Raw genomic sequence first — 24,370 nt, forward strand, 5'->3', positions numbered from 1 at the left:
ACACTGCCGGCCAATATGGACAGAATTTCCATTGATTTTCTCCTCTCTTCCTTATTGGACGCAGGAAAAATTAGCAGCAATTTGAGTGACAAGGGGGAATTCAATTGGCCGCACCTGCTCATTATTACGGTAATAATGCGCTTAATTACTGTTATTACGGTAGCTTCAACGCCGGCTTTTTGCTTGCAGCTAACTGGGTGAAAATTACCGTTAAAACGGTAACAGCTTTAACGCCGCGTTAATTCGGGGGGAATTGAATTCACCTATAGAAACACATCACGGCACCTTGAGCCAAACTGAATTCACCCAGTGTATATATGTATTTAACAATGCGATTTGCACCCATATTTGTACGCAAACGCAATGCAAATGGGTAACCTGCCTAATCCACTGGCATATTCATTTTGGATTATGCTGTGCACTCATTTTTGCGCTAACAGCATATTTAACTGATTGGTGCTGATTGAATCCATGAATTTTGAAGCATGGATGCTCAAACAGAATTTTCTGGACACGCATCTCAGTGTAAAAACAAAGCTGACAGTTCTGACCATGACGTGCAGCCAATGGATGGACTACTACATATTCATGTCGCACACTCAGTATTGGGCTAGACAACGCCGCTGAGGGGCTTAGTAGGCGTAACTGTGGCCTCCGTGGGCGTGTTCCGGTTCCTGACCGCCGCTGACTTCATTCTCCGTGCAGCTGTGCGTGTTGATGTCACATGCAAGATGGCGGCGACTCGGGTGGGTCCCGGGCATCCTTGCTGCTCCGGGCTGGTGGTGTGTGGCGAGATCTGCCGGGGACCCGGGCTGGTGAAGCGGGCGGTGAGCGAGCTAAAGAGAGGTGAGATGCTGGGTGTGCCCGGCGGGCTGCACAGTGCTGACTGTGGTTATATATGTGCTTGTCTGCACTTTGCATGGACCTGTCTCTAATGCCCATACACCGGGCTGCTCTGAACTGGTCATGCACATGCGATTAGTAATTGCTTGAGCTGTGTGTCCCTGGTGTGCTGGGTGAAGCTATGTACGGGTTAATGCGGGCTGGGCTGAGCTGAGCTGAAAACATGCCCTACAGACAATGTATGTGAAATCACGTTCTCCTCATCTGCTGTTATTTCAGATGCAGCAGCACAAAGCATACATTCTATTTTGTTTTGCATAATCACTGTGACTTTGTCAGTTAATAGTAATTTGCACAATGTAGTCATTAGTTCTTGCTGTCAGAGAAGTTGTTGGCTGAGAAAGTAACTTTGAGGTCAAATTATGTCAACATCGCTTCTGGTTATGTCTTCTCTGCATGACTGTGTAGGTTGCATTTGACATGTAGTAAGGATGTAAATTATGTGTAGCCTGGTTATATATACACAGTATATTAGGTGTGAAATGTATAAATAGTGCATGTTGAACTGACTTAGTTTGATTTCAGTTAGTTCATTGGAACATGTGAGTAGTGGCCCCAAGAACTGCTACTTATTACATTTCTCAACTCCCAACTAATACCAGACTTGTGGCTGATTCAGACTTGCAGCATCACTTAGTGTTTACTCCATTTTCTTTATTTTTCTTCCTTTTTTTGCAAAGTATGAATATACATAAATAATTAGAATTGTAATATAAGCAATAATGCATCAAAATTAGTTTTCTCATTATATTGACCCAACAGTTCCAATAAAAGTTTCTGTTAAGCTTAAACATAGAATATGATTGCAGAAAAGAACCTACAGATTCGGATCCTTTTTTTTATTTTTTTTGTGCACTTTATATTAAAGGGGGTACACACTATATGTTTTTAGCCTGTTATCTGGTCAATCAGATGATAAACGACTGTTTGGCCTGGTGTCATATTAGTGTGTACCCTGCAACAATGAACGATTATCGTTCCAAAGCCCATCCTGTCGTTAAACAAGATTTTTTAAACTGAACTAAAAATCTTGTTCAACAATGGAACAATGTTCCAATTCTGCAGTGTGTTTGCACTCACGACTGCACACCCCATAGAGATCTATGAACACTGCGGAGTCAGGATCTTTCCAGCCAATGGATATGACAGATGAAGAGCACAGATCTAAATCGTGTAGAACTTCAATAGTGTATACACAGGCTGATCGGGGTTTCTTCTTTCTTTTTTTTTTCAGTTGCTGGTTAATTTGCTAACAATATCGCATTGTTAGAATGTTCTTATAGTGTATACCCAGCCTAAATAATAGCCATAAGTGTATTGCATGCAGTTTTAAATTCTTTATTGTATAAGTGCCTACCACAAATGCTGCAAGACTATTTCATGATATCACCCTTTTATTCTATTTTTTTTTCCTTATGTTGCCCTTTAGTCTTCCTCTCCTCAATTTAAGTATGTAATTTCTTTAAAATTATACCTGTTATGAAGCTATTGTGGCTTTTCTTGGTGAGCGGAACCATCGTTAGGACTCGTTAGCCATCCAGCACTCACATCATCAAATCTTGCTGATTACTATTGGTTCATAAACACATAATGATCCAGCCATTATGCATGGCAGCTGGATGATGCAGCATCTGAGCAACAGTCTTTATAATGTAGACATCCAAATTACCGATCATGTAGATTGATGGCTGTAATAAAAATTGTCCACATGTGGTTTGTGAAATTGTTCTGATTGTGTTTTCGGATCTGGCAGAAATGGATTACAATGCTATTTTGCATTGGGGTTGCCCTTCTCTTTTTTTTGAACAGTGTCCCCACAAATGTAGAGGAGGGGATATCTATCGGGGTTCTGCCTTACCAATCCTAACCCATTGTGAATGTTTTTGGAACTCCAACTTTGTACAAGCATTGGTCAAATTGAACGACCAAAATCCCTTTGTATTAGCAGTTTACCAGTAAGAGGCTTTGTCCCATGCTGCTATGAGAGGTACTGGATTGCAGATTAACAACTAGTGGGACAGATAACTGGGATGCTGGTACTGATAAAAGGGGACCTGGGATGCGAGGACAGAAATAATATAGTCCTGGGCTTCTCTTTTGGATATTTGCTTCAGGGAAGGCATGAGAGTAAGAAATAGGTTACTGGAGAGAGGCATGCTCAAGTCTTCTACTTGGGGTATCTACATCTCATGTCCATGATCCTTACGATAGTGTATACACGTCTTTCTCCATGGGCAGTTTTTAACAACGATGAGGGGGTAAGGCATAACTGTGAAAAGATTCTAATCTCAAATTTTTCTTTTGTATTGTGTGAAGGTAGGTAAATATGAAAATATTGTCTGCTTTTTTTTTTTGTACTATGTTTTCATGAATATATTTCTGTGGCAGATAGCGAGTTTGTTCACATACAGGTGGCCGCCATGAGTGGGCCTTGGTAGCCCCTTCTGTTTTTGCCCTTTTCTGATCAAAAAGAAAACTATTAAAATCAGCAATATGGCAAATGAGCTTGCCATATAGAAGTGGGGGTAGGAATTGTGTTAGCACTAGCATATAGGAGTAAGTATTTCTTGGAAAGAGTATAACAATGATTCTTCAGTTGCGTTCTAACTGCTATTTGTAGTGGATATTATCAAATAATGTACAGAAAGCCTTTCTGTATAACTGGTTATATAGATTTGTTTCTTTAATCCCATAAAAACCACACCGATGTAGTTATCGTGCATTTAATTTACATACTGCCAAAAGCTCCTCTTTGATGAATTTTCTTTAAAGTCATTTATGCAAGTGCACTATAGCTGTAATTTTTCCTGGAAAGTTTGTTTACTGACTGTTTCAGGCTGTTATGTTTATTCACATTTTACAATGTCCTACTTGGTCTGGCTTTTGTTTTGCTTTCATAATTTCCTATCTCTGTCAACAATGCCATAGTGATGGATCCAAGCAGCTGAAGGGTTAACTCGCACATCTGTAGACTGTGAGCTCCTGTGAGCGGGGCATTTTCCCTTCTGTCTCACATCTGCACCTTCCTCACCATCCTTACGCTTGTTCTGTTTTTATCTATGATTTGTTATTTTGACTGTCTACCACTGTGGACTGTTTCTGGTGCCTTACAAATAAATGATGATTCTAATGTGTGGTGCAGAAGAGTAAACTTCTGAGGTGCCCACAATCTGTTTCATAGCCAGACAAAACAAATACATGTTAATGATGTTGAAACTAAATGCCTATTCTTACTTTTTCCCAATTTTTTTTTTTTAATGTAAATTAAAAAAATAAAACATTCAAGACACGATATATATTTATTTTATGCTAAATGCCTAAAATATAGCTGTGTGCTTAAATATAGAGGCAATTGGAAATTCTCTGTGCCCTAGATAGGAGACTAGAATTCTGCAAGTGCTTCAAAATAAGTGTAAGGCATTGAGCTTTTAACAATCTATCAACTCTTTGTTAACTTTATATCTCATAGCTATTATGTTAATGATGGATTATTCAAATTTTCCATAGTCTGTTTGTCAAATACTTGATTTGCAGTTATTATTTTGAATACGGAGCTTTAACCAAGGCACCGTTTCCATAGAGAGCTGTTTTTTTTGTTCTTTTGTTCATTTTACCTCTTATTGAAACCAAAGAAAATTCTAAACTTTGAATAAGTTCTTGCAACTGATTTTCGCAATGTCTCCCAAAAGTAAGCATTTAGTAACCTTTATGAATTAAGGAAAATCTAAGTTGTAGCCTGTTGTTTTTTTGTTTCAATAGTACCCATGTGTTAATCTTTTTGTGAAGTGTGCCAGTTTAAGGGAGATATTTTTTTTGATAATTCAAGTCACATTGTTATGTTTGAGAGTCTCTTTGGTAATCTGATCCACGGATGAATGATTATTGCAAATATTAAAATGTCTTTGGCAGGCTTTTTGACACCTCTCCAAAGCTGTGAAATTCCAGAAAGCGGAAAGGTGTTGGTGTAATGCCAGGATATCATTCTGTCATCTTTAAATTCAAATCTATGTTTCCACTTTCTCTATACAGTATAATAGGTTTAGAGGCTGTCCTATAATGGAGCATGAGTGGGGTTCAAATAGGCTGAGGTCTGTCATTCAGTAATATCTTTAGAATTAGTTGCAAAATGTCCCCTAAGGGGTGTATCGAATTCAAAATATATTAGCCTATCGCTACATTTATCTGATCTGCAAGTATAACGCCACATGTCCCTTAGATCTCCCCCATCGTTCCACCCTGATGGCAGCTTTGTGTTACACCAACAAAACTTACTTCTAGACAGGCGGTTGTAAGAATGCAGTGGACATTGTATAATTAGAGAAGGCACTATAACAAAAGATTACATTTTAGGAGAATTTTCAGTTTGTTCAGGTGCACCTTTCTGAGAGCAGATGATTAGCATAAAATAACTGGTCTTTTTTAAATGTATGTTTAAGTGTTTTCTAACCTATAAATATAACTTGGCATTACATTACTTTTTATTTTTGTAAATTGATTCAGTATTTTTTGTTTGGAATATCTGAAAGTAGAGTTTCTTTCTCTTTGTCTATGCATTGCATTTAAAATAAAGATATGTATTCAACATTTCTGTTTGCATAAATAGTTTTCTCTCCACATGCCCCCTTGATGTAATGACCAACTTAATTTCTGAATATCCTAAATCTTGGCTAATTATTTTTTGAACAGTGTGATTTTTATGCAGTAATCCTGTTTTACTATTTGATTTTCTTCACAGGTTTTTGTTCCTGGGACATTGATCCCTCCATCTGTAATTTGGATGATCAACTGAAACTATTTGTATCTCGCCATTCGGCCACATTCTCCCCAGAGTTTAAAGGTATTGTAATCTCCCAGTCTGATTTCCTTCCTGGGTTACCTCCTCTCTACAGGCTATGATGAAATTTGGGGCAGTTGTTTATTATGCCTTTTATTTGCAGCTTTGTAAAATTGTTTTGCTTATTTTGACCTGGCCACATCATACCATTCCCTATCTCTTGGCACATCACATATGTTATTGTGATGTCATAACCACACACCTTTAAGATTGACCAGGTTTTTGTGAAGAGGTGCATTTATGAGTGCTTTGTCTTTGCAACAAGAAAAAATATGGCATTCAAAAGTTATTGCAACATAATTTAGTGACCTATAGCTTTCAGTGGGAAACTGTTTCCTTGCTTCACATGAGTGCTGCAGCCGTGAACACGCTGGATGTTCACAGCCAGAGCTGTAACTTAGAATTCTAGCGCCTGGGGCGAGAAAGACAAATGCCGCCCCCCTAGCTCTCGATTTTAACCAAATGAACCTAAAATATTGCTAAAATGCGCCCCTCTTCAGCGCTGCGCCCTGGGCGGTCGTCCCTGTCGTACAGCCCTAGTTACGGCCCTGTTCACAGCTAAAGTCATTTGATCAGGATACCAATGTGACGGCACCAAAGCACCTGCTAACAGTACCTGTGGTTGGTAATATCTTTACAGTACAAAGATATAATCCTGAAACAGCAGTATTCTGTTTAATTACATATAAATTGAAATAAGACCCAAGAAGCATGCTCAGCAGAAGCTGGGCACACATATGCAGGTCCTGGTTATTGGCCTAAGAACTTGGCACACTTAATCATTTCCAATAGCCACATATGAGTGGCTGTGAAGAGTCCACTGTGCGTTGTTGCGTAATTCTGGTGTTTCCAGATTACATTATTTGTATAACTGAGCGGAAAGTGAGATGTCTATATGCAGATTTCCACGCATCTGTGGCCATAGCCACCGCACGGTGGCTCTGGAGTTTGTATGTTTTGCGTGGGTTTCCTTAGTCTCTCTCTGTGTATGGTAGGGAATTTAGACTGTAAGTTCCAATGGGGCAGGGACTAATGTGAGTTCTCTGTACAGTGGTGCAGAATTAGTGGTGCTATATAAATAGCTGATGATGATATTTGTTTTACTTAGAAAATATAAAATTGACATTTTCAAAATTAAAGGCACAAATATTTAAATAACCTATTTGTGTGAGGCCCCTTTAATTTTTTTGATCTAGCTTGCCACAAAGTTTAAAAATGGGTGTCTCCTTCAGATATAGAAACAGAGTGAACTGAACTTGGCAAAATTAGATGAAATACATGTGAGTTGTAAATCAATAACTGAGTAACCCAGAATGATCGCTATTGTGTTATATACACTACCAAATATAGAGTTTAATAAACAGATAATCCCTGGGCTAGACTAAAAGCTGGGCTGTTGAATGGCTGGATATGCTTGAACATATCACCTAAAAACAAATGGTGAACATAGCAACAAAATGTTTGAAACAAACACTGTATAGAAAGCACAATAATACATAATATAGTTAGACAACATGGCATTAAGAGAAACCAAAACATCCATGATTTTAAAAAAATATATAAATTAAAAAATATTTGTATTTCTTTGCACACGCCTTGGCAGCCTTTACAGTCGGTTAACACCCTAGTCAGCTGATTAAGACCGGAAAAGAAACACACCCAGGTAAATGTATCAAATAGCAATTTTTGCAAATCGCTTGCATTCAGTGACTGCATGGTAAACTTATAGGCAAAACTTGCCTTCGAAGCTATTGCCGCTTTAAATTTACCATGCAAAGTCGCCAGATATCAGCGATTTGCAAAAATCGTTATTTGATACATTTACCTCCCTGGTGGGTATATGTAAGTTGACACCTCCTCAACTCTGGTATCTTTTTTTTTTTTTTTTTTTTTCTCTCAGTCTCCGTAGACTCAGAATTCTGCACAAATGGAACAAAAGCCTGCCCCCAAAAAAACTAAAGGACATTATTTTTTTTATTTTTTTAGGGTTTTTTTCCCCCTGCAAAAATATTGTAGTCTTTATTCTAATTAGGTACTGTTAAAAAAGAAAAAAGAAAATACACTTTGTGGAGCCCTGTGCAATCCCTTGCACAGGGCTCCACAAAGTGTATTTTCTGCAATCTATAAATCCTGCAATCTAATAGTCGTGTGTGTGTGTGTGTGTGTAACACGTGATAATACCTTATCAAATGACTGTATAGGAGTTTTAAACATGGTATGTGCTCGTCGGAAGAAAGGGAAAATTCCTGAACAGTAACGCTCCCCCCCCCCCCCCCCCCCAAGATAAACATGGGACAAAACGGGAAATAGTAAAGATAGAGTTGTAGGTATATGCATCTCTTATTGGCTTTATCTATCCTTGAATTGTTGTTAAATGTCAGCTTAGGCCTTGTAAGGGAATGTAATGGCAAACAATGCTCATTGAAAACCAAACTAAGCAGAGGTTACTACACTAATTAAATGTTTTTTTATTTTGTAGTTCTACTTTTTTAGGTTTTTTTTAAGTTTCCCTACTGTCTTTCTAAAAAAACTGAGGCCCTAAACTATGATAAAGCTAAACTAAGAAAATGTAATGCTACTGCATGTGTGAATTCTAGTGAACCTCTGTAAATTAGTAACTCCACCAATTTGTGAGTGACAGGAATCTGCAACTAACCACAGCATGTGTTTGCATACCATGTCTTTATTATTAGTATTATAAGTAGCACAGATGAGTGTGACTAATGTTATGGGGACTCACAGAGTGCAGCAAAATGCACGACAGGACACACAAGGGAGTCAGACAGTGGACAGACAACGGACAGTAGGTACAGAGGACCCTTCCTGGTGGAGCTTGCATTTTAGAGGGAGGACTGGTGAGACCGTAGGACCAGCTGGGAAAAATGGAGATGTCAGGTGAATGAAGAAGTGAAGGAAAAGTTTGTCAGGAACTGGTAGGATAGGCGAGCTTGAAAAGGTGAATTTTGAGCCAGCGTTTGAAGAACTGAAGGTTCAAGGAGTGAGCCGGGGTAATGAGTTCCAAAGGATGGGTGCAGCATGGCAAAAGTCTTGGAGGTGAGCATGGGAGGAGGTAATGAGAGGTAAATTGAGGAAGCGGAGGTCAAAGGCTGAGTGGAGTGGTTGGGTATGTCAGTACCACAAGGTCAGAGATGTAAGGGGCAGCAGTGTTGGCAAGGGCTTTGTAAGTAAGGGTAAGGAGCTTGAACTGAATTCTGAAACTGATAGGGAGCCAGTGAATGTATTTATGCAGAGGAGTAGCAGAAGAGGTGTGACGGAAGAGAGGAAAACGAGCATAAACGCATCATTTAGTATGGATTGAAGGTCCGAAAAGTAAGTCAGGAAGGCCAGTGAGAAAGTTGCGATAGTCAAGACGAGAAATGAGTGAATGGACAAGGATTTTGGTTGTTTCCTGAGAGTTGAAGGGACAGATTTTTGTGATGTTACGGAGGAGGAAGTCGCAGGATTTGGTGAGGGACTGGATATGAGGGGTAAAGCTGAGGGTAGAGTCAAGGGTGATTCCAAGGCAGCGGGCTTGGATGACAGGAGAGAGATTTACATTGTCGATCAAGAGGGTGGTATTGAGAAGGACAGCAACATTGGCAGGAGGAAAGATGATGAGCTTGGATTTGGAGATGTTGAGTTTTAGGAAGTGCTGTCACATCCAGGTACAGCTAAGAGACAGCTAGATATTTGGGTTAGGAAGGCGGGGGATAGGTCAGGGGAGGAAAAATAGATTTGCATGTCATCAGCCTAGAGGTGGTAATGGAGGCCAAATGATTGAATAATTTCACTGAGAGGTGGTTTAGAGAAAGAACAGAGGGCAAATGACAGAGCCTTGGGACTCCAAGAGGAAAAGTGTGTGTGTGTGTGTGTGTGTGTGTGTGTGGTGAAGCAGAGACGCTAGAATAGCGGTCAGAGTGGTAAGAGGCAAACCAGAGCTGTTTCGTAAAGACCTAGGGAGTGAAGTGTGGCAAGTAGAAGAGAATAATCGACTTTGTCAAAAGCAGCAGTGTTGTCGTGGAGTACGAGAAGGAAGAAGTGATCTTTGGACTTGGCTGAGAGTAAGTAGTTTGTTACTTTACTTAGGTCAGTTCAGTTGAGTGAAGGAACTTAAGCTAGACTAGAGAGTCAAGAAGAGAGTGGAAAGAGAGAAAGTGGATCAGATAATTGAAGACAAGTCGTTCGAGAATTTTAGAAGCAAAGGGAAGCAGAGATACTGAGCGATAGTGGAGAAAGAGGGGATGGGTAAAGGAAGGGTTTCTTTAGAATAGGATAGATGAGAGCATGCTTGAAGGCCAAGGGAAAGATACCAGTGGGAGGGGATAGGTAAAAGAGGTGAGCAAGGTGAGGACAGGCATTAGGAGAGAGGGAGTGGAGGAACCTTGACTGGGTGAAGAGAACAGGTTGTAGAAGAGGAGGAGAGATGATTGAGGCTCTCTGACACGGTTACAGGAGGGTGTTATAGTGAGCGACAGAGAGGACGGGAGTGGGGGGTGAATCTGGTGAGAACTGATATCATTGTTGATAGTCAGTAGGTGGTAAAGTTAAGAGCAGTGATGGATGAGGAAGTGGGGAAGGACAAAGTACAGAATTAATGGTAGTGAAGAGGCTTTGGTCTTTACTGGACAGGGAGGAGATGAGGGATATAAAATAGGTTTGTTTGGCAAGAGAGAGGGCAGAATAGCAGGAGGAAAGGATGAATTTAAATTTGAAGTCAGCGATGGAGCGGGATTTACTCTTGGCGTTCAAAGGAGCAGGAACACTTTTGGAGGAGATGAGTAAGAGGGGAGTGCCAGGGTTTGGGTTTAGATTGGCGGAGACGGAGTGTCTAGGGCTGCAGTCTCAACAGCAACAGAGTGATGAGTTGTAAAGAGTAGCAGTGGCATTGGGGCAAGATAGGGAAGAAATGGGAGTGAGGAGGGGTTCGAGGGAGTACACAAAGATGATGGGGTTACTTCTGTTGATGAGATGCTGTGTGTGAATGAGTTTGGGTGATGGAGGGGAGAGAACTAGTAAAGGGAAGGTAAATGAAAGGCAATTGTGGGGAAGACAGAAATGGAGACGTTGCAGATGTTTAAGAGATGGGAGAACACTAGTGTAGGGAGTGACAATCACGGCTGGTGGCAGAAGTTATCCATTGGGAGAGGCCATAGGAATAACTGAGAGTTAGGAGTTTAGAGGCAGCTGTAGTAATAGGAGAATGTTAACATCGCCGATAATAATCGTGGGAAAATCAGAAGAGGAGATGGGAAAGCCAGGCGGCGAAGCTATCAAGATATTGTGAACAAGGGCCATACATAACAACACAAAGGTGGAGAGGGGAGAAGAGATGGATAAAGTAAACTTCAAGGGAGGAGAAGGAGAGGAAGGGTTCAGGGGTGATGACACTGAAGGTGTAGCCAGAAGACAGTAGGTCACCTACACAACCTCCCTGGCAGTCCACAGGCCGGTGAGTGTGAGGAGACCCCTCATGGGAGAGCGCAGTGGGGGAAGCAGAAACACCTACAACAAATGCTTTCCAGATTTATTTGGGCAGGATGTAGACCTAGGGCAGGCTTGGCTAACCTGTGGCACTCAAGGTGTTGTGAAACTACAAGCACCAGCATGCTTTGCCAATATATAGCAGCTTATTGTTGGAAGAGTATGCTGGGATTTGTAGTTTCACAACACCTTGAGTGCCACAGGTTAGCCAAGCCTGCCCTAGGTCTACATCCCGCCCAAATAAATCTGGAAAGCTTTTGTTGTAGGTGTTTAAGTATATGTGTGTGATCTTGGATTGGAAGTGTTTGCCACAAGTAAAGCAGTCTGGGCAAGATATTCATATTAAGAGGCCATGCGGCCAGTCCAGAAGATGAGAATTTTATTCCATTGTGCTAAATCAGATTTTATTGTATTAATGAGTCTGGGAAAGTTGGTCGTATACAGCTGTGAATAATTCTTTGTTAGATAAATCCCGAGATACTTGATATTTTTATGTTGCCAATGAAAATTATAATTAGCTTTGAGAGATTGGACAGTCTGTTGGGGGATATTGAGGTCTAGTATTTCAGATTTATCTGCATTTATTTTATAGTTTGATAGAGAACTATATTCAGATATTTCTTTAAAGAGGTTAGGTAGAGAGATGTGAGGTTTAGATATTGTTAATATAACATGATTGGCATATAGAGTGATCTTCAGATCTCTTGAGTTTGTGGGGATGCCTGTGATGTCAGGGTTGTTTCTAATTTTCGTTGCTAGGGGTTCCATAATGAGAGCGAAAAGTAACGTGGATAAGGGGCATCCCTGGCGGGTTCTGTTGTTTATGTTAAGGGGGGGGGGGATGTGTGTCCATTAGCTAATACTGAGGCTGTAGGATTATGATAGATGGCTGATATCCATCTACAAAATGCCCCCTGGATCCTCATGCTCATCAGGGTATGCTACATGAAAGGCCAAGCAACTCTATCAAAGGCCTTTTTGACATCTAATGCAAACACTAGAGCAGGAAGAGATGTACTGTTAGCTTACATGGGTTAAGTTGCATTCCAAAATTTTTAATGATCCTACTCTATGAATGACTGACTGAGTTCCAGTTGTCTCTCCTGGACCAGAAGAATAGTGTCCAATGTGAAGGACCCCACTGTACAGGGTTAGGCCCTGCATTTTGAATGGTTATGCATAATCACTGAAAAGATTATATATATATATATTCCATATTAATATAAACTCAGTTTATTTACCTACTGTGATTTGGTGTATGTCACTCTGTAAAACTTAGTCAAGTGAACTGATATAAAGTGCTAAGGAATTTGCTGGCGCTATATAAATAAATGTTGATGTGACTGTGCATTTAGCACAGATGGGGAGATGGGGTTAGTTTCTACTCTACTGTCAAAGCTGCATTTTGTTTCTGGTTGTTTAAACTGCTCCTCAGCCGATGCTAGTCCTGAGAATTTGTCACGTTCTCTCCTCCCTTCCCAGTTCACTGGTGAGCAGTATGAAAAAAATATATGGTAATAATGTGTTGTCTGGGGGTGTATCTGAGCTTTCTCAATTACAGTAAGCGGAAACTGTATCCTTCATATGACTGGCACTGACTTGTGCTAATGTTTTTAGATTTGTTTTTTGCCTGTAATACAAAGGCACACCTATTCTATTCATTGTTTTGAGCCCAGTGCTAGAATTGAATGTATTAGGCATTAGGTAGAGGATGAATCCATGTAAACTGTATAACAGGTAACCAAATTTGCTTAAAGCTGTTTGCCGCTCTCCACCACCAGATGGCAATATATCTGCTGTCAGCTGCTTTTCGTTTTCTGTGGAATTAAGAGTACATTGTATTTCAACAGGTTCATTTTCTATAATGTGTCGGAGGTATATGTTAGATTGTCTAGCAGATACATCTTAAGCTACTATTTGGGTTTTTCTGATCCAAGTTTTAAATAGTATGATTTATAAAGTTACAGACAAAATTGTTTAATGGTTGGGGAGCAAGGGCTTATTTCCCGTGTAGCAGCAATTGTCTGTAGAAAGAAAACCTATCTAATTTCCAGCTTTACACCTTTTTTGGGTTAGGGATGTTTCCATGAAGGCAATTTGAGCTCTGTAGTGATAGAAACAGGTGGCAGACATTTACCTTTTATTTTTTCTGATTTAAAATAATTAACATTCATTATTATGTGCTATTATCTGTTTTCCCACTAACACGGCCAGTCTTGTTTTTGTTTATAGGGCAAAGAACTCTCCGTCATGCAGGGGACACCTTGGAGACATTAGTTCTGATTAACCCTGCTAAGAAATCATTATGTGATGAGGTATGATGTTTTACATGTCCAAGCAATATTATGCAGCTAATTGATATGTTAATCCTTATTTAATGTCTCTTTACTGTTTTTAGATTCGCAGCCTAATCTGCCACTCATCCCATCACAAGCTGTTGATATTTACTGGCCCTTTTCTTGAAGAAACTGGTGAGATGCTTTTGCAAGGTGGGGGTGGTTTCGCCATTGAAGACTTCATTCATATTTTTACAGACCCAAAGGTAATGTTTCTTACTATGTCACCACTCAAGTTTTCATATGGTTAATAAGTGGCAACCACTAAACTTTAGTCTCTCTATCTCTTCAGATTGGGGAGGCGTTGAGCTCTTCTGACCCCACGGCCCGTGTCAGTTTGACAGTTTGCTGTCCTGAGGATTGGGATTTATCACAGCTGGAGAAGTGCAGCCTACAAGATTTTATTGAGTTACGTTTCAACAAAGGCCCTATGCTGCCTGAGACTGAGGGTCTGCAAGAGCTGGCAGAGTACCTCTCGGAGTCTCTTGAACCCACATCTCCTTTTGAACTGCTGGAATCTCCCACAACTGTGGGCTTTCTGAAGTTATTCAAACCATGCTGCTATGTCTTCCCTGGGGGCAGGGGTGACTCTGCCTTCTTTGCTGTCAATGGCTTTAACATGTTGGTGAATGGAGGTTCTGATACTAGATCTCCATTCTGGAAATTAATACGCCATTTGGATAGAGTAGACTCCATCCTTATCACACACATGGGCATAGACAATCTTCCTGGTATCAATAGCTTATTACAAAGAAAAATAGCAGAGGCAGAAGAGGATACTTCTCAAGGGCCACAGCCCAGTGATGAGTGGTTAAAAAACTTGATATCTCCAGAGCTAGGAGTTGTGTTTCTGAACACTGCTGAGAAGTTGATTTCTAAAGATGATCCCAGGAATGTTAGGGTTAGAGAGGAAGCCACACTCACACTACGGTGTTTGGAGAAATTGGGTATCCAGCCAGAGCCATTGTATAGAAACAGTGGAGCAACTGTGGAGCCAACTATTCTCTTCCAAAAGATGGGGGTTGGCAGACTAGAAATGTACATGCTGAACCCAGTGAAGGGTAGCAAAGACCTGGAAGCTTTCACAAAGCAGTGGTCTGGGAATACAAAACCAAAGGGTTCTGAATTGCCTCTGACCTCTCTGACCTCTGGATGTGCCCTACTTGTATGGCATCCATCTGCACCTTCTGAGAGGATTGTAAGAGTATTGTTCCCAGGCTGCACCCCTCAGAACAAAATTCTTGAAGGTTTGGAAAAACTGAAACATCTAGAGTTTTTGAAGGATCCAGTTATAACACAGAAAGATTTGGAGATAATAGGAAACAGTCGCACAGAGAGGATTGGTGCAAAACCAAGCCGGACTGAGAGCAAAGAGAGCCTGGGATCTGGTTCAGGGAGACTAAGTAGTGAGCTTAAATTTGGACTAGTAAAAGATAAATCCTTGAAGATCCAAAGGAAGGATTTGAGACCAGATCTGAAAGAAAAAAGCAAAATTCTTGTAGAATCCACCAGGGTATTGGGAGCAGATGGAGACAAACTAAAAGAGGGCAAGGGTAAAATGGAAAGTGCAGCTGAGAAACTGAGGCCGGATTCAAAATTGAAGGCTACAAAAGAAAAGACTGTGGTAAAGCGGGAGCAGCCAAAGGAGGAGAAGAAGCCTTCTGTAAAAAGGGAGGAAATTCAAAGTGATAAAAAGAGTGAGTCGGTAAAACCAGAAACCAAAAAGGATTTGCGGCCCCCTGTCAATGTCAGAGTGGAGACACCAAGAAGGGATATAAAGGAGAGCAAGGTAGAGGAAGCAAAAACCACAAAAATAGTAGGAAAAGACATGAAGAAAGTAACCAGCACACCTTCTGATCCCAGAAGACCTATTTCCAAAGTAGGCTCCCTCAAAAAAGATTTGGGAAGCCTAAAAAAAGAAGTGTCTGCAGGTAGAGTGGTAAGCAAGGGTAAGCCTCCAAAGAAGGAGCAAGTAAGGGAAATTATCAGTCAGCCAGCAGTAAAGGGTTTAGCCAAAGAGGGTAGCGATCCAGTTTCTGTTGACACCATGAGTAGCACACAAGATTCTGGTAAAAGTATTGAACCTGCTGCTTGTGCTGCAGTTGGCAACGATGGCCATCATAAGAATGAACATGATGTTATGTGCGCAGAGAATGGACTATGCTCAGTGGAGCCAGAAAGCCCAAATGGATTTCGTTATATGGAGACAAGTCCCCTCAAAGGACTTGCACCTGTATCTCCATTAGCTAAAACACCCAGAAGTGAAATTAGTGTGAATTTTGACCTGACGCCCACAAACTTGGAGATCCAAAATAAAAGCAAAACTGGGCACAATGGTCAGGATTGTCTGGATGATCCCTGTGGAAGCTCAAAAGAAAGGACTGTGGAAATGATGTCACCTGTCAGTTCAGAGCATCATTCACCAGCAGTGGCACAACAGAAAAATCTAAACTCCTCCTCTTCCTCCTGGAGAGCTCCACCCAAATCTTCCCAAGAAAACTCAAATTCTTCACAGGGAAAGCAGACCAGTTGTTTATCCTTGAGTCCATTTCGTGAAGATTTACCTGATGTCTCTCCTACAATCACCACTCCCTCTTTGCCAGCTGAAGTAGGTTCCCCCCATTCTACAGAGGTGGATGAATCTCTCTCTATCTCTTCTTTTGAACAGACACTCCCTCCAGTCAGTGAGTCACCTATAGATGTCTCCCTAGAGACACATAATGCAAATAGAGTGGGTCTGAGCTTACCTGTACGCCCATCACACTCTAGTGAACCTGATGGACAGTATGAAAGGTCAGCATCTCCGCATGATGTTGACTTGTGCTTGGTTTCCCCTTGCGAGTTTGAGCATCCTAAATCTGATGCTGTAATAAGCCCACGTGATAGTGACAGTGATCCTTCCCAGGAACTACCTAAGCCACCAAGTTCTTCTGCAAAAAACTTTCCTAATGGCTCTGAGACACCACCTACTTCAGTAAGTGAGTCTTTGCCTACAATCTCTGACTCTGGGCCTGAGGAGTGTCCTTCCATAGCTGTTGATGGTGCTTCAGATTCTGAAGGGGACAACACTCCAAGACTTCTGGATCCCATTCCTCCACCTCTGATGGACCCTGATCCTTTGCCCCCTCATCCAGGAACCTGTATGGTGGACCCTGAAGCCATACCTGCAGACCATGGGGACAAAAAAACTGTAAACCACTCATCACCCTCTAATCTTCGTAGTAACGCCAGCAAAATATCAGGAGTGGCTGGCAAAGCCAAGAGTACTGGTGAAAGAGCTGGTAAGGTTGCCTCGGGCAAGGCTGAAATGCCTGAGAGACCTCGTTCTGGATCAGATGCTAAACCATCTGTTGCCAGACGCAGTGTGGGAAATGCAATCAAAGCTACACCAACAGGAGGTCGTTTATATTCGGCAGGTGGGTGATGTCTTATTTGTTTGCCCAGACAAAAAAAATGCTTACTGTTTTTAGTTTTTTTCTAAACAGAATTGACCACTTAAGCTGCTGTCAAGTTAAATATTAGGTGAATCTGTTTCCCAATGGGCTTGCCTTCAGGTATGGATAGATGTTTGGAGCCAGCCATTTTCTCTCGTGAAAATTTTTACACACAGCTCATTATATTAGGGATGGGGCTATGCACAATAGATCAATTACACACAGCATATTAACAAAGCATATTATAAGTAACAGTAGCTGCATTTGGAAACGGTTATATACTCTGCAGCCCATATGGACAACATAATATGCCAGCCTATCCCCCTTCCATGCACTGTAAACCAGCATCTGGTGGGTTTTATATTCATTTAATTTTTATTTTTGTTGCCATTAGATATGAATCACATCTTGATTGGGAAAGTTTTTTTTTTTTTTACTTTTTAGTTATTTTGTTGTCTTTCAGTGGTCTCATTGACAGGATATATTTTATAATTGTTGTTGTTTGTAGTTCTTTTCTAGAAGACTTTCTAGTTCTTTTCTAGTGTTTTAGGGTTACTGAACCTTTTACGTGTGGGAGCTATCATCATTTGGGTGGTGTGTGTGTATACAATCCTAGATCCTCCCCTATTCCTTAGTCATATCTGTTTTTAAAAAGTACAATCCCTGTTTAGAAGGGAGCTGGCACTACATTTCCCTTATTAGCTTTGAGGTCTGAATTCTGCCAACCGGTCTATTTCACTTCATTATCCCTTCAATCTCCCCTTCATAACATCACCCTAGCCTCAACCCTGAGACATTGCATTCTGAAAACCTATCACATACAATTCTCCATTCAGTGTTACTCGCTGAATGACTTATAAAACTGCAATGATGAGCGCTTTACGTAAAGAATATTTATTCCATATATTTACCAGACTCTTCAGTAAACCGTAATGTATGAATCTGTTGTCTTGACCCCTTTTTTGGAAATGCTATAGTAATGAAATTATGTTCTAGGTTATATTTTACTCTGTGCTTGACCATTGAAATTAATGAAGTGATTATAATGTACAGGTTTTTTTTCCGAGCGCAGACCTACAGTCATTACAAAATCATACAATGTTCACAAATGCCAATATCTTAGTGGCTGCATGGGTCACTTAAAAAAAAAAAAAAAAAAAAAAAAGGGTAATATCTTTCTTGCAGTATCAAATATTACAAAGGTTGGGTTTTAGATACTCCACTTGATATTTAGTCTCTAGAAGGAAGTGTTTATCTCTGTTCCCCTTCTAACAAGGGAGAACATAATGGCACATTTATTAATCAGACATTTTGGCTTTGTCTACTGCCTTCATTAGAGTTTGAATATAAGTTGTGTCAATCCCATTTTTCTAAAGTGTATTTATATATTTTTTTCTAGAACTCATAAGTCTGGTGTCTTACAACTGTGATTCTTCTCTTGCTATGAACACTAAGCTTACTTACTGTTGCATCTAAACAATGTACCCTTTGTCCATGTTCTAGCTTCGGTTCCCAGCAAAAACTCCCAGTCCATTTCCCCTTCACCTCCTGGTCTGCCTATATACGTGGACCTTGCGTACCTGCCTGGTGGACCTGCTGCCCACACTGTAGAGGAAGAGTTTTTTAGGCGGGTGCGTTCCTCTTGTTATGTTGTTAGTGGGGATGATCCTGTGAAGGAAAAATGTACCCGCAAGATTCTGGACTCGCTGCTGGCTGGAAAAAGTCATTGGGCCCATGAGTTGCAGGTAATTCCATTACACATATGCTATCTGCTATTCAGTCAAGCAGTTAAAACATACAGTAATAGTATATATTTTCATTAGCCATGTTTACCTTCCATTTCATATAATTGTATCTAACTTATTTGTATCATAATCCCCTTAATGTACAGGGCTGCGTAAAATGTTTGCACTTTCTAAATGTTTAAATTTGAGCAGTGTTATGCAACACAGATGGAGCAAATCAGTTTAAACAAACCGCATGCCTTCAACGTATTTGTGCTAGTGTGACCGGAACTTGGCAGTATGGAGCAGGTAACTGCAGAGTTTCTGAGAGTGCTGGTTACTACCATAACTAATATTGGACTTCTAGTGCCATTCCTCCTCTGCTTGGCTATGCAGCTTTTCATATGGTCATGAGACCACTGTGTGTACACTGGTCAGTCATCTGAGTTTTAAGCGTTTGTGTCTGCAAATGAACATATTACACAGATCAGACGGTTGTACAGCTTATCCACTTCCCACAACACACCTCAACAGGCAGCATACAATAATGCCAGACCTATTAAATGTTTTTTTTTTAACACCTACCATCTCCAATGCAGGTATGTCGGTTGTCATTTTTAGGTTCTAGATATATATTGTACCTATTTGGCCAATATCAAATATGTGTGTCAGTGGCGGTACCTTCAATAGAAGAAAAGAAAATGTGCATTGCAATCTTTTTGAAGGTTTTGAAGCCTCTTCATTGTGCAATTTTAAAAATGGAAGTGCTTGATAATGATAGTTTTGTTACAATGTAAATTGTTTCCACTGCCTATTACTGGAATCCTTTTTTATATCTGCAAAACCCAAGTATCATAATGGAGAGCACATAATCCGCAGCCCTATATTGAGTAATAATGATGTAACTATGAATAATAATTTGCACATCTAGTTAAATAACTACTTTTATTATGATGATTCCCAAACAAAAAGTTACATAGGGTACTATTGCCCTGGCAACACCAGACATGAGCCATGCCTGTTGTTGCCAGGAATACAATATGTACAAAGACTCTCTGCCACCTTCAAAAGTTAGAAACCTTCATAAAAAGGCAATAAAATGCTTGGGGGTCCCGAATGCTGATCATAACTATATCTCTGATCATTCAACCTGATTGCAAACTGTGGGATTTTTTGGTAATATTGTAAATTGTGCTGATTTTTTTTTTTTTTTTATTGGGTCCATCTAGCTAAAGTGTAAAAATCAAAGCAAGTAGTGGGGAAAAATAGTTTTGCATGTAATGCAGTGTGTCCCCTAAGTAATATTACTGCCAAAGTGTGATTTGGTAGTAGTGTTAAGGGATATGCAAGTATCAGAAATCCTAGTCACCAATAGCGGTTTTAGTATTAGTGGCTCATAATGCTTCTGTCTTTCGGTAGCTACACCAATCTTCTTACCATTAACTATAATTATTTTGCTACCTTATGTATCAAGTGTTCATCACAACTCTCGGATTGTAAGCTCATTTGGGCAGGCCCATCTTTATCTTCTGTTTCATGTTATTGACCAATTTATTTGTCTCATGATTCTCTGTATATAGTGCTGTGTAATATGTTGGTGCTTTTTTAAATAAAGGAAGATGATACTATCAGTAGCAATCTTGGTAAATTTTTATTTTCACACATAATCAGCTGCTATCAAAATGAAAAGCTTCACATAGCAACAGTTGTGCGGGTCAGTGCTTGACTGAGCAGGTTTGAATGCCCACCCTCTTCTGGTTTGTATACTGTGGGGGGTATCTGCAATCGCTGCATGGATCCGTAATAATGTTCTACAGCAATATGATGAGTGTTAGGCGCACTGCTGTCATTGTATGCTACAGAAATTCAGCAGAGGATTCCTGCTGCTTTGTAGTTCTGTTCCATGAGCCCGCTTCTTTGAAATAAATGAAAAATGGAAGAGGGGCTTACAGCCCACCCTGCCCACCCAGTGATGGGCAGTGTTAACCCAGCAGAACTTCTCACTCAAGTACTGCACAATAAGGGGTTTTTTGGTGGGTGTTAAATAGGCTATATCCACTTCTGTATATTCTGACATATTTAAACTATATATAAATTATACACTTAAGTTCTGTTTATAAAACATTGTTGTTTTTTTTCCCCTCTATACAGGCTACCCTGATTCCAACGTTTGACTCGATGGCAGTCCATGGTTGGTATGAGGAAACGCATGCCCTTCAACAGACGCTGGGTATTACTGTGTTGGGCAGCACCAGTAGCGTGTCAATGCAGGGTGAAACGTTCCCTGCCTGCAAAGTGGAGTTCTAATCCTCTTTTCATACCCTGCTATCTATATGCACATTGTGTATTGTTTTAGAACATTTTGATACAGGGATGCTTTCTAGATTTTGGACACTTTTTTTGTTTTGTTTTTCTCTCTCTCCATTGCACATGCTTGATTATTGGCAGATGCTGCAGTGCTTAAATCTTCAGAGGTGGGGCATGCACATTCCTACCAAGCTGTCACAAGAGGACTTTACTTTCTCCTTTACCAGGCAACCATAATACCACTTTGTCGGGGAGTGGGGGGATTGTGCACAATTGAAGAGGATCATTCTTGCACATTCACGCCAATGCTCACCTCCCTCACTCATTATCATGGTATTCTGCAGCTGCCGATCATTGACTTTGCCTCCACCTAACCAGAAGACAGTGTTAACACTTCACCTTCAGTTGTTTACAGTTGAATTCTTTTGAACATGAAGGGTTGGTAAATAATGTTAGCTGTGATCAGTGGTTGAGCTTTCATACACCACTGGCAGCAACTGTCATGTGACTTTCACTTTAATGGCTTACCCATTTCATTGTATCATTAGGATGATTTTCTCAGAGGTTTGTTTGGGATGTTTAAGTATAAATGTGCTGTTAATATCTCATACCAAAACTCTAGTGACATTTTTACTCCCTGTAAATGTGATAGATGACGTGTGTGTTTGGAGGTTAAACATACCCCAAATCATCTGGGGTTAGGTCTTGCACATAGATTAGTGGTAGTTGACAAGTAGTGCTTTGGCTGTGAAATTCACCTACAGCTCTCTATTTATCAACAATATTCTCAATAATGTTGAGAAGGCTACTATTGCTGCCCTAGTCGGTTAAGCAGGGTTCTGATTTCTATATTGTTTGAGGATCACAATAGCATTTTCTTGTATTTGTTAAATGATTTTTTTTATTTTTTATTCCTTACACTCCAACAGTACTTTACAATTCAATTTAATGTTAAAAAATCAATGTATGCAGCAGATATTTTTTAATGTCTGTTTCTGTCTTATATACTGTAGTCTCCTCAGTTTTATAGACTGTTTGCTAGACCGTTATGAAATTGGTACAAGGATATAGAAAAAGCACATTTAGAGCATGATCCTCACTATCCAACGTGCGGATAGTGTTTTTTTTACAATACATACTCGTTCACATGAGCAGTATTTAAAATATTACTAAATCTACAAACCTAAGAAGAACAACAAAGTAACTGAGAGGCTTGCTTATTTCTTAAACAAGAATTGTCTTTGGCATGGAAAATCTCCCCCAGCATGTAGTAGATATACAATATGGTTCCTTTCACTATAGTTCCAGTGAGAGGATTTTTTTTTTTTCCTGTCTTTCTAAAGCACCGTTTTATTTAAAGTTTCAAGCAAATAATTGTGCACCATTACTCTACAGCAGGCCTGTCCAACCTGTGGCCCTCCAGGTGTTGTGAAACTGCAAGTCCCAGCATGCCCTTCCAGCTATCGGCTGGTTGTCTACCGGTAAAGCATGCTGGGGCTTGTAGTTTCACAACACCTGGAGGGCCACAGGTTGGACAGGCCTGTTCTACAGGATAACGGCAAATTATGTATGCAAAATGGGTTTCCTGCTGCAGAGGAGTATGTGGTTATTACCTCTACATCATGAGGACTCCACAACGCTAGTCTTTTGCAGGTAGGAATCAATTCTGTTCTACACATTCCAACTAAGACTTTGCCATGATACTCTAAAGGGGAAGTCCACTCCTGGACAATTCGCCTGTACCGTCAAAAAAGGCGAGCGGAACTTCCCTTGAAGCTCTCGGTTGCTTTGTAGCTTCATAATACTGTTCTAATGCTAGATGTATTCAGCTTGATGTGTACAATGGTTTTGGGGCCAGTGTCACTGGACTATAGACCCAAAATGAAACTCGGTCTAGTTGCAATATCTGATGTTGTAATTTGTGTTTCCATCTGTTCTGTAAAATATGCTATGTCTAAACACTAAACATTGTCCTCCTGTGAAATAAGGTTATACTAGTTAGTTTTGTTTTTTTAAATGTATTATTGTAACGGTAAATGAAGGATCGTTACCTCCTACCCTCTCTCCACACAGAAAATTTGTGGAGGGAATGGTTTCATGCCGAACAGTCCATGTTAAAAGTGCCAGTTAACCACAAGAAGGAGCTAAAAGTAGTATTTAAATCTCCCTGTCTTGTTTTCTATGACTAAGATTAGCATCTGGCCCGACAGGGAATGAGTAGAGTGTATAGATTATGAACCATCACAATGTTAGGGGGAATTTGTATTGTGAATTCACATACCTTCCAGTAGATGAGCAAATTAAAATCTGATTTAATCAAGTATCTGGCTTTTTGTGTTCATGTTCCAACTCCTGCTGTACTATAAATTGTGAGATGCCAAAAGCACTGGTGTCATATGCCTGCTCTTTTATATCCTGGTTGTCACATGACGACAGTTATGTTCTGTAACCATTTCAAGCAGTGTCTTTAAAGCATAACCGCTATTGTATGTCAGTGGTGGAGAGTTCTTTTAACTGCACCCTGTTACCATGGCAACAACAAAGCTCTAATGAACTCTGCTTTTGCTAGCATTCAAGAGTCTGACACACCCTTTATGGTTGCAACTGAAGTTCCCAACTAATATTTTGTTCCCCTTTTGTTTCACTATATGCACCCCTATTTCAAACTAGCGGGCTCCTGAGGGAGTGTCTCTATCATCCGTGCATCTCCAAATAATCATGTTTGCATTTCTGTTTCCACATCTGGTCCTTTGGCAATAGAGCACTACAACCTCATCACATGGGCCCCTGTTTAGTGCAGTTTGATGATAAACCCGCAAGCATGGTCATCAGCAGATTTATGTGCTTGTGGAGTTTTTGTGGGGGGTAACTGTTTTAGGCCTCCATACACTGGGTTTTAGCTACTAGTTTAAAACAATAAAAATGGCAATTAAATTAAAGATGTATTGTGGTGGTTCAGAAGTTTACTGCACATTTATTATGAAAAGTTTTTGTTTGGTTTTTTTTAATCAACGAAAATAAACATTACCAGAACAGACTGCTGCATGGATTGTGTTCACACCTTTATTAAAACTAATTTTAAACAATGCATTAACAAGCTTCTTTGTTTTTGTGTTTTAAAGTTTCTTACCACCTGGGTCTATCACGAATTAAAACCTTTGTTGTATTTCTCTTGTCCTGTTACTAAAATGTGTCGCCCACTGTTTGAAAAAATCGCAATATTTGAAACACTATTTTATTTTTTTAAAAATTTGCACAGGGTAATATGCATGTCTGTATATCAAGAGTTTAGTGGTTAATTCCACCTTTATAAATATATTTAGAAGTTAGCACCTTCCACATTACATGGAT

General features: G+C 40.1%; 1 protein-coding gene across 1 annotated transcript; it reads left to right on the forward strand.

Annotated features, from left to right (window-relative positions):
* Positions 1-694: 694 nt before the first annotated feature.
* MAP1S (microtubule associated protein 1S) lies at positions 695-24,109 on the forward strand. Its single transcript, XM_075206676.1, has 7 exons — positions 695-846; positions 5,639-5,740; positions 13,451-13,533; positions 13,617-13,760; positions 13,847-16,970; positions 18,492-18,733; positions 20,864-24,109. Exons 1-7 carry the CDS (start codon positions 732-734, stop codon positions 21,017-21,019), a joined length of 3,966 nt encoding a protein of 1,321 aa, XP_075062777.1. The 5' UTR covers positions 695-731; the 3' UTR covers positions 21,020-24,109.
* Positions 24,110-24,370: the final 261 nt, after the last annotated feature.

This window comes from Mixophyes fleayi, chromosome 1, assembly GCF_038048845.1.
Source record: "Mixophyes fleayi isolate aMixFle1 chromosome 1, aMixFle1.hap1, whole genome shotgun sequence".
In the NCBI taxonomy this organism is placed as follows: domain Eukaryota; kingdom Metazoa; phylum Chordata; class Amphibia; order Anura; family Limnodynastidae; genus Mixophyes; species Mixophyes fleayi.